Below are 11,888 nucleotides of genomic sequence, written 5' to 3' on the forward strand. Positions count from 1 at the left end.
TAGATGACAAAGGTATCCTATTACGGAATACCTAATAACCCGCCGTTAGCGCCGGTGTTGTGCTGTATTCAGCACCCCTGCCGTGAAATGCACCCCCTTGCATTATAGGTGATATTCTGGATCAGAAGGCTGTTGTTTGGACCTATAGGAGTAATTTATATACAGCTAACCCATAACGGTCAGAACATTGGTTACTTACAGTCTTTAAACTATTTTAAAGAGTTTAAATCACAAACTTGGATAATAGTGAACACACAACACCTTTTTGTATGTTCTGTGGGAAATATACTGCAGCAATAATTACATTACTTTTGAATATCACCTATAATGCGAGGGGGGGCTGCATTTCACGGCAGGGGTGCTGAATACGGCACACCTGTCCAACAGTGCGCACAGGCGCACTCGGGTCACAGTGGAGCGCTGCTTCGGGTTGACAGCCTTCGTTATTCTTTTCCATACAGTATTTTTATGGGCCCCTTTCATTCCACTCTTAAGACTGACAAAAAGCACATCCTTATTTTGCTCCATCTCGGATGTCAGGATTCCGATCTGTGTGTCGGAAAAGTTTCTTTTCTTCCCAGTGTTTCGTCTCTCCATGTTTGACCTCAGTGGGTGAGGCCTCCGAAACAGGGATATTTAAGGGCGTAACATGTTAATGACGATCAAATTCAGCCGCCGCATTTATCAGGACCCGCTCATTCATACGCTGAGATTGGTCAGATTCGAATGTTTCATAAATCACACGTGAGTCCTTTCCTACAACCAATTCTGCGCTCAGATCTGCGCCCGTTTTCACGCAAGATTGATGAATGAAAACCACTGTGTTCATGTTAACGTTGTAATGCTAGCTTATCACTAGAATGTCACTCTTGCTTGTCTTCAAAACTTGAGAGCTCTGAACCACTCAATATCAGCAGGGGAATGTCGGACAAATGCAGCTTGCCTAATAGCCTTCAAACGAGACATTTTATCCAAAAGCAATTCCCACATTTTACCGAAACGCCCCCCTGAAGTTGAGATGGACCAATTCCTGTCATTTATTATTATTATTATTTTGTCTCATTGCACCTTGATTATTTACTTATGTTATATGTAAGTAAATTACCTCGGTATTTATTAAAATTCAATCAAGAAACTTCACTTCTGTCTGTGGGTGAAATGAAATGAATAACCAAATGATTAACAAATGGGCGTGTTTAGCAGTGGGGTTGTTCTGGTAAAACAAGATTAAGAAACCGGTTTAGAAGCATAGTGCACAATGGGAGATGTCATGACCAAGTAGGAGGAAGGAGCTGAAACACAAAAATAAAATAGCAGATCCCGGAGACGGATTAAACCTGTGCGAAAGCAGAAGATAGGAGGGTGAGCAGCTGAAGTTAGCAGGAAGGAAGAGATATGAAGGGACCGCTTGGGAAGTCATTCTCCTCTCTGATGATCACTATGTTATGTTTGGGGAGCCTGCTAACCACTGTCACCTGGTACATGGTCGAAAACAAGTAAGTACGTAAATTACCCCTCCCAACCAGCTTTAGAACATATATCAGTGTGGGAGGTTTTTGTATTTTTTGACTTGTGTGTATGTACGTCACACGTGGTGTGCTATAGAGGCAAAAAGATAAAGGCAAATCAAACAAAGAAATGGCAGACACCCTCACTTAGAAACCATAGTTTCCATATAGAACCAGGAAGTTAGGGAGGGATTGTCGCAGATATTGATTAGCGTTTATAGTATCTAATAGTGCTAAATGTGCGTTATGTCGCTCTGTCATGCTATGAAAGCCAATGTCAATACCAACCACTTATGAAAGTTTAATGTAATGTTAATACAAGTTAAATACATAAACTATATATATACTATATAGGCTAAGACTGATCTTGAGATGTGTGAAGGTGAAGTATTTGGCACATTTCGGTTGATAAAGGTATTAATTATATTTTGGTTATATAAATTAATCTGTTTGGCTTTTGAAAACGGGGGGGGGGGGGGGGTTCTAAACACATCTTTTTATTTAGAGATGTTGAGAGGTTTCGGGATTGTTAAGTAACTTTAGGTTGAGATATCAGGGAGAAGATAGGTTGAGAGATATGTATGATGGATGGGTCTATTGGTGTCTGTCACCTTAACTGAATTCACAAAGTAGGAATTGCAGAGTTTTTGTTTCTACAGCCCCTTAAGGAAATGTCTACCGACACCTCTTTCTCCTTCTCTAATTTATCCCTTTAAAAAATTATTTTCTTTAGAAATTGTTCTGTTGTATTTTAAATTGGGGAAAGAAGGGTCAGTATCCTTATTTTGTGTGCCAAGCTATTCATGACTCTTTTTAGAAGACAAGTACAACCAGTTTTTAATAGCCTAAGAGTTCAGGATAACAATGTATAATTAAGCAATAGCTCTTTAATTGCAACTTTATTTACACTGGAAAAGAAAAGGGCAAATATTCTACATTCTACAAACAAACAGTTTTGTACAGTGGTGTACACAGCTATACACGAGTCCCTAATTGACAACTAAGCATTGTAGGAATTTTACACACAATACGTTTGTCAAATCAGAAGGACCTCACAGAGTATATATTGCCTAATTCAAATTCTACAGGAGGCTTTCTGGAGTCAGCAGAGTCGTTGGTAGTTTAGTGCGCCAGCGGGCATTTATTAGCAGGAGAACATCGGATAATAACAGACATCTGGAGAAATGTTCTAGTCTCTATCTAGAGCATCTGTGTACAACACAGTACCCGTGATCAGAGTCAAGAAGTTCTGATCTCTATTCTATCTGCTCCAGCATATAAACTTGTTACAAAGGCGTGGTTATGTGTCCGCTTGTGCGTGCATATGTTTATTTCCGAAGTAGCAGTCCTCCAGCCTCCATCTTGCTCCCTGCGTAGGGGTACCCTCTGTGTCCACAGGAGTCGTCTTCTTTATCTGTGAAGGAAACACAACACGGACAGCAATTCTCCTAAATCTTACGCTATCTGCCAGATGCCTGTGTGAAAGCTGACTAGTTCTTTGTCTTTGTGACCTTGACTTGTTCCTGTGCAGAGAAAGCAGATAAAGATTGGGTCAAAAGTTTGTGTGCTTTTAGAAACAGAAAAGTTTGAGCTTGGACTAATAATCACTATCACACTTTAAATGATCATACCTAATAATCACACTTATCACATTCTTATTAATCATTACTAATACACACGCTAACACATGATTATTCATTCTTCAATCATTGATTATCACACTCTCATTAATCATTAGTAATACACACGCTAACACATGATTACTATACTTCACACATTGACACACATCAACTCAGCCAGTCAACAAAAGTGCTGAACAATTCAATAAACAATGCAATAAGACAAATACACGGGAAGTAAACAAGTGTCTTGCTCAGCATGAGGTGAAAACCATGGAGAGAAGGTGGATCTTGACTAATTAAGCAAGGGCAGGCTATTCCAGAGACTACCACAAAGGCTCAGTCATCTCTGGTATTTAGTCTCTTCCTGGGGACACCCAGCAGCAGTTGATTAGCTGAACAAAGTGTTCTAGCTGCAGTGTGACAATGTAAAATGTAAGCTAAGTACAAAGGTGTCAGCCAATTCAAAGTATTTGCAAAGCACAAATGCACATGTACGGGCATGAGTATGCACATGTGTACGAGCACACACACTGGCGGAGGTCCTGATGTCTATTGTGAACGTTCCCTGCGACAGACATTTAAAAAGATGCAGCTGAAAGATTTGTGGTGGTCTGATGCGGATGTGGTCAGATTTGGTCAGATGAAAGTTTTCGAAAACAGTCGGACAAAACAAAACTTCAGAGGTGTGATGACATATAAGCTGGAAGCATTTAAGCTGAGGCTCGTATCATTTCAAGTAATGTGATTGCAAGTGGGCCTGGGTCTTTGGGGAAGAGGGATCTGGGGAAGGCAACACAAAAAATTCTGCTGGATTGAAGGTTCCAAAAGCACAGCGGCCTCCATAATACTTAAATGGAAGAAGATTGGAATAACCAGGACTCTTGCTAGAACTGGCCGCCTGGCCAAACTAAGCAATCGGGGGAGAAGGGCCTTGGAAAACCAGATTGAACTATTTGGCTTCAATTCTAAGCACCATGTCTGGAGGAACTCAGGCACCGCTCATCACATGCCGAAGCTATCCCAAGGGTGAAGCATGGTGGTGGCAGAAACATGTTGTGGAGGTGTTTTTCAGCTGCAGAGATATCCTTAATGAAAACCTGGTCCAGAGCGCTCAGGAAAGGTTTACCTTCCAACAGGACAATGTCCCTAAGCACACAGCGAGACAATACAGCAGTGGCTTAGGGACAACTCTGTGAATAACCTTGAGAGCCTTTACTTGACCCCAATTGAACTCTGGACGGATCTATAAATATCTCTGGAGAGACCTGAAAATAGCTGTCTATTCTAGAAAAGAAGATCCCCAATCCAGATGTGCAGTTTGTGGAGTCATACTCAAGAAGACACAAGGCTGTAATCACTGTCAAAGATGCTTCAACCTAGGACTGAGTAAGGGGTCTGAATACTTATGTCAATGTGTATTTAGTGAAGATCGAATAGGGACAAATACATTTAAAAAAAATTAAGCACAGGGATGCACTATAGCAAAATGTGAAGAAGTGAAGGGGTCTGAATACTTTCTGAAGGCACTGTATACTGTATGCAATAACATAGCTTTTTAATAGAAGACCTGTACGGACAGTTTTTAATGACCTTAGGTTTCTGGATGATAAGACAACCTGTGACTCATGCCAGGCTTGTTGAAAAAGCAGACAAAGCAAAGACAAGGGCCAATCCTTTCTTTTGTGTTTTTTGGGATGTGTTGTGGTTTATTAGCTTTATTCCTAAACCTCTGGTCTGCATGTCGAATGTATGAATTGATAAATGTGATAAGTAGTGTAAAAGCGCTTTGAGTGGTCAGAAGACTAGAAATGTGCTATTTTAGTACAACATAGGCTTTCTTCCAAAGGTCAGAGATGCTTTCTGTGATTGTAGTCATACCTAAAAAGTGAACATGAAATGTGCTGAGAAAGTCAATGAAGGTCTCAACTTTAAGTTGCGTAACAACCCATTGCCCATTGGCAATAAAACATATTGCCCCAATACATGTAGTATGTTAAACATAGGAACTATAGCACATTTCATTATATTCATTTAATGTCATCTCTAATTTACATCTGTAACACACACAAACAGCCCTGCTACACATAAATGCCCTTATAAAAGCAATAATAGGCTTTGTATTTACTCGTGTTGGCACAAGGTGGTGATTTCTGTAAACATTTGTATCTGGTATTATGTCACATTAAAAACAGCAACTTTATGCACTAATTACTATTTTTGAAAGGTTGCCTGAAACGTTGTAAAAGCCCTGTTTTGTGAGACAGTAGCCAAATACAGTCTGTCTAATCTCTAACATCAGCATTTTACCCACCTGGCCTGTTTCTTGTTTCACAGCGATGTGGAACCTCACAGACCATCTCACAAGAAAGGTGCTCCTCGGCTCTCCGACCTCTGTAAAGGCTGCAGGTGAGAGCAACATGATGAACATCGTCACCATCCAGTGTACCTCATGTAAAACCTCATCACAGTCAGAAAAAAAAAAAAGTTCATATACAGCCCTTGGTCAGTAAATGTCAAATATCAACAGTCTTTCTCCAAAATTGTTCCACATGGGACCTTTTGTTCAGGCCATGATCTGTCATGTCAGTGCTACAAGGTTTACTCACCTGACTGTGTATACATCGGGTGTGTGTGTCTTTTTTTACAGGGAGCTCATCGACAAAGTAAATGAACGTTACTCTAAAACCTGGGAGAGGCAGGAGGACAATTACCAACAATTTAGGTAGGCTAATTTATTTTGAATTTACTCTTTATTTATATCCTCAACAAACAGTCGTTTCAATGAACTCTTACCGGTTTTTGGCAATTTATGAAGCTTTCTTTTCAACAACACCCCTGACCCAAAGTCCTTGTGGTTCCTCAGATCTGCGCTGAGCAACAAGTGCCATGGCTTTGACCAAGCCATCATTACCCAGGCCAACAGTCCAGTAGGATCAAAGATTTTGTATGAACAAAAAGGGAAGATTCTTCAGGTGACCCCAGAGCTTTTCAGCACCTTTGCAAAGGTCTGTTATTTCTCATCCATGAATATTACCACAACATCTGCTCTTAGTTAGGTGTCTTGATTGCTTGAGATAATTTCACTGCTTTGCTCTAACTTCTGGGTTCTTTCTGGGTGTTAAAAACACAAGGACACCCAGATTTAAACTGGGGACTAATCGATCTGCCGTCAATTTTTACCACTAACAAAAGCAAAACAGAGGGAAAACTCTGTAGCATGTAAGGGATTTAACATTGAAGATGCTTGCGGTAAAAGCTAAAGGTTGAATGTATATATTATTATTATTATTATTTATCTTTAATAACTATAAGAAAAGAAAAGTGCAACCTGTCAGTTTGATTTTGGCCACACCTCGTCAATATGGAAACATTAAAACGTAAATGATCACAATGAAACCAGCCCATTAAACACACACCCTATTGACGTCACCAAGGCATAGAAGGAAGTTACCACGTGAGTACTGCAGGTGATTTCAATGTGGCGTGAAGAGGAATAAAAGTGAAATCCAGATCCGGCCATAGATAACTCTCCCTTTATATAAGACTCTGTATCTTTTACACACAGTATAAAATATTTAAATGTCTTTGCTTTGTAAAACATTTTTGTTGTTGGTGATTCCAGGAGCATCCTTTTCAAAATAAAACATGGGACACGTGTGCTGTTGTTGGAAACGGCGGGATCCTGGCGGACAGCGGCTGTGGCAAGATGATCGATTCAGCTCAGTTTGTTTTCAGGTGAGAAAGACGTCCAGTGTGGTGAAGTGAAAGGCTGAGGTTAACTGATAACTCATGTTAACTCATCTCTGTTAAAACCCCCATAAAAAAATCTCTTAATCGTCTTTGTTGCTTGTTCAGGTGCAACCTTCCTCCTTTGGAAAATGGCTATGAGAAAGATGTGGGCATCAAGACTGACCTTGTGACAGCAAACCCAAGCATCTTCGATAGGAAGTGAGTAAGACGAGTAATCCCTGCACTTTGAAATGTTCCTTTTGTCTTGTTGCTTTACATCTGCTCTTTATTTTTTAAGGTTCGGGGCTCTGATGGGGCGTCGCCGTCCATTTGTGGAGAGTCTGCGTAGCTATGGCAACTCCTTGCTGCTCCTTCCCGCCTTCTCCTATGGCCACACCACCTCTGTGTGCATGCGGGCCGCCTACGCAACTGAGGACTTAAAAAGCCCGATCCGGCCAGTCTTCTTTAACCCACAGTATCTCCAGAGTCTGAAAGAATTCTGGCGCTCCAAAAACCTACGTGAAGTGCGGCTCAGCACCGGCATGATGATAGTTAGCATGGCCCTGGAAGTGTGTTCCACTGTTAATCTGTACGGGTTCTGGCCCTTCGCTAATCACCCACATGGACTCTATACCCTGACTAACCATTACTATGATGACATGAAAGTTAAAAGTTCATTCCATGCCATGCCGGCTGAGTTTGACTTCTTGATGCGGCTGCACAGCCAGGGGGTGCTCAGGCTGCACTTGGGAGATTGTCGACCAGGTGGAAAGTAGTTCCCACACGCCCAGGGCAGCTGACCTTTCTCACCTCATAACAAACTGAGCTGCATCGATCGTTTTTCTACAGCTGCTGTTGGTCAGGATTCCTCCGTTTCCAACAACAGCACACGTGTCCAATGTTTTATTTGGGAACGGATGCTCCTGGAATCAACACCAGCAGAAAATGCTTTAGAAAAAAACATTTTAACTGAAGACAGTGAGAGCCATATGCAGATTGCCATTTACATTGCTAATGTACAAGATTAAGGTTTGTCTGGTTGAGTTACTTCAGAATTTGGATTTCTTATCTTTTATGACTTAAAACAGCCCAAAATTCAAAATGATGTTTTAACAAGTAGGTTTGCATTTTTTGTGTGGATGTTGGTGTGGTTGACGGTCAGCTGCAGGACTGAGAGGTTTGGGGATTGGCTCATTAACACAGTGCCAGGTGAGTTAGTTAGCACAGCAGGTACTTGTTTTCTAATTACACTCTCCCTTTAAATGCAGTAGTGCTGGACCTCACATGACCACCACACACAGACAGACACACCGAACAATGAGAGATTGCTTTATCGGGGAGTCTACCTATGTTACCCACTTTGTATGTGACCCTTTTGGGGAACATAGGACCCGGGGAACATGGACAGAACCCAGATGAGACTCGGGGCTAGTCTCATCTGGGTCTCATGACCCAGATGAGACTAGCCCCTGAGTAAACTATTTAATGTTTAATTTGAAGTGGACAGTAGCTCCCTGTTAGAGATTCAAAGATAGAGACTGAAAAAACAGGGGTGAACGGACCTTTGTTATTTCTGACCAACTTATTCTTTGAAATTCTGTTTTTACAACATAGTTTTATGTAGTCAGCCTGATCATCCTGCTAATTCACATGTAAAGTGTTGGAATAATTGTACATAAAGTAATCTCATATTTACTCAAATTGCCTTTACATATAGTCTAACCTTACTTGGTGTGTGTGAACAGCTAATTTGTGTAGAGTTGTTTTACAGGTAGAAGAAATCAGAAAAGCATGACTGCTGGTGAGTCACCAAAGAGGTATCTGTGCAAGAACAGATACTGCTTATCTGATTAAAGACAGAACATGTTTTAAGGACGAGCAACATGTGCCCCCTCTCCCTAAGAGTTGTAACTTCATAAAGATAATGAATTGTTTATATGTGACGAGTTGCAGTTGTGTGCCCCCTCACCTTTAGAGCTATAACTCTTATTGTAACTAGGAACTAAAGGAAATAAAACAAAAGGGCTTGAAAAGACCTTGAGGCCACAGCTCACCGCTGCAGCTTCAGCAATGGAAGCTTTGAACATTGCCCACTCTGGTTCAATGCCCCCAACCTCCACAGAATCCGCCAGAGGTGTGAGTTGAAGATCTCTCGAACAGGCCAAAACATACGGCCTCAGATCAGATGGTACAATCACAAAATCGTTTATCGACCTTTGGCCAAGAGTGCTCTGGTACCACATACACTTATGAGCATCCTTATGTTCGAACATGTTGTTAGTTATACACAATCTGTGACTAGCACAGAAGTCTAATAACTGACGACCACTCGGATTTAGATCAGGAAGGAAGTTCCTCCCAATCACACCTCTCCAGGTGTCTCCATCATTGCCCATATGGGGGTTGAAGTCTCCCAGCAGAACTATGGAATCTCCTACTGGAGTCCCATGCAGGACTCCATTCAGGGTCTCCAAGAAGGCCGAATACTCTGAACTGCTGATCGGTGCATACGCACAAACAGCGGTCAGAGTTTTCCCCCCTACCACCCGCAGGCGTAAGGAGGCGACCCTCTCGTCCATCGGGGTTAACTCAGACACCACAGCGCTCAGCTAGGGGCTTGTGAGTATCCTCACACCTGCCCGGCACCTCACACCCTGGGCAACTCCAGGGAAGACTAGGCTCCAACCCCCATACAGGAGTACGGTTCCAGAACCAATACAGTGTGTTGAGGTTAGCCCCACTAGATCTAACTGGTAGCGCTCCACCTCCCGCACAAGCTCCGGCTCCTTCCCCGACAGAGAGGTGACATTCCACGTCCCCAGAGCAAGCCTCCTCTGCCAGCGTCTGGTCCATCGAGGCCCCTCACCTTCACTGCAACCGGTGGAGCATTGCACCCGACCCAAGTGGTTCCTCCTGCGGGTGATGGGCCCAAAAGATGAAAATCACGTTCATGTCACATGGAAATCCATCTTTGTCAGGCTCCAGGTAATAAGATTGAGTTTCGCCTGGAAGTCATATGTCCAATCAGCGTCCTGTGAGGAGCTACTACCAGTTGAGGGAGGAGGTAGGGAGCTAAGGAGTGATGAGGACACGACCACTTGTTCAAAACAACAATGGCGGCTCCTAAGGAGGTAAGCTTAGATAAGTGGTTCTCAAACTTTTTTCAGTAATGTACCCCCTTTGGAATATTCTTTTCAGCCAAGTACCCCTTGACAATGAAAACAACAGTTTTGGTAGGAAAAAAGCCTTTAAAATGCAAAAACACTACATTTTAACCAAAAATCGGGATTGCATTTGTTGAGACAGTTATCGCAATTAAAACGGCATTGTTGAATATGAAATGGGTAATTAGGAATCACACATGAGTAATATTGTTTAAATGCATATGTTAAGTTCAAGTCATACCCTGCAGTACCCCAAAGTACCCCCAGAGAATGCAGCCTTTACAAGTGTCAGAGTGTCAGTGGGAACATAACTGTGCTGGAGGCTGTCAGTCATGTTCTGTGTATGTTTTCTCTCCAGTGTCGTCCACAGTGTTATTTTATAGTGTGACTTTTGAAAGTGTGTTTGTATATGTTTCCTGTTGTTTTTATTTATCATACAGAACTGTGCTATACCAGCTGCAACTATTAAGGCTGTTATATCACCACATTCTTATGGAAAAGGTTTAAAGCCATTACTATAATATAGTGAGACCAATCACTGTTTGTGTGATGCAAGTGTCAGTGCCAAGATTTTATGCTACAAGCTGCCATAGTTGTTTGGAGCTTTGGAATACTGCGGCCATGCTACTCCCATTGTGGAATAATGCCTACGTAAGACCAACCCTTTTGTAAAAGTCACTTTTTTTTGTATTACAATAAATGTATTGCTTTCCGCAATGAGATTTAAAATAGCAAAATCGCAAATGGAGTAAATTTTTATGTTCAAACTGGTGTTTTATATGAAAAAAAAAATTCAATAATGTTTTTGTAGAAATGAACAAAAAGAGAGCAAGTTCTTTTAACAATGAATTAGTTATATGGATATTTATGGTTATTGTGTTTTATATTGCCTTTCAATTGTAAAAAAAAATGTGAAATATGATATAGTATATTTTTATACAGTATGTTGGCTACAGTGACCTAATGATGTAAAGAAAAAAAAACAGCAAAGCTGAAAAGCCGGCATATTATTTTCCTGATTTAATAAATCTTCTTTGAAGAATCCAAGTCTATCTCAGCAAATAGTAAACTTTCATGAACAAATTAATAACTCGTGTAGTTGTGAGCCTGGACGTGGTGGCTTCCGTCACACTGCACAATACAACAGGATATTTGAATCAAACAAGTCTTTCTGAATGGTTCGCTCACCACTTGGCTCCACATGGCTGTTTAACATGTCCGCCAGCAGCATACATCACCAGGAGGATGTCAGTGTTGCCCCAGAGTAGTGATCGATACTGACACTGATCGACCCCCAACACGCCACCTGTGATAAACTAAGAGTCAGTGTCAGTCAATGTCTCCTCCCCTGGAGGCCAATCCGCCCTCATTGAATTCTTCCCCAGTGAAGAACTAAAGTATTTACAGCATTTTGTTGAAGAGAAGGTAACAAACTTAATTATAAATGGAAAATATACATGTACTGTTAGAGCCAGCTTGGGCCACTAGAGGGCGACTTCATATCAAAGGATTGATCTCTTCAGAGAGGTAAGAAGGGGCGTTTTAAAGAGTTGCCTTGAGGGTATTGAAAGACCCCATCTGTTCATAGTCTGCATGACTGACAGCTTGGCCCTAGACCTCCAAAAGTAAGGGAAAAAGTAATTCAAGCAGCTATCCAGACAGCAGTTGTGTATTTGTATTGGACTGGTCTCTTTTGTCTTTAGTGACTGAGAAAAAAAGAGAAAACTGTAGAAAGAAGAGACAGAAATGGCTTTTATAAATACTTGTATTAGGGTTAATTCTCTTTTACATAATCCTGTTGTCCTGTGAAAACCCTGTGTCTGTAAAATGGCCCTAGAGATCACTTAAAAAACATCAACAACAAC

At 41.4% G+C, this 11,888-nt stretch overlaps 1 protein-coding gene across 1 annotated transcript; it reads left to right on the forward strand.

The window, feature by feature from the left end:
• Positions 1-1,273: 1,273 nt before the first annotated feature.
• On the forward strand, positions 1,274-11,888 carry LOC310959378 (alpha-2,8-sialyltransferase 8E-like). Its single transcript, XM_083930702.1, has 7 exons — positions 1,274-1,496; positions 5,465-5,536; positions 5,778-5,852; positions 5,994-6,135; positions 6,753-6,865; positions 6,986-7,078; positions 7,158-11,888. Exons 1-7 carry the CDS (start codon positions 1,396-1,398, stop codon positions 7,633-7,635), a joined length of 1,074 nt encoding a protein of 357 aa, XP_083786828.1. The 5' UTR covers positions 1,274-1,395; the 3' UTR covers positions 7,636-11,888.

Source organism: Echiichthys vipera (genome assembly GCF_963691815.1).
Source record: "Echiichthys vipera genome assembly, chromosome: 17".
In the NCBI taxonomy this organism is placed as follows: domain Eukaryota; kingdom Metazoa; phylum Chordata; class Actinopteri; order Perciformes; family Trachinidae; genus Echiichthys; species Echiichthys vipera.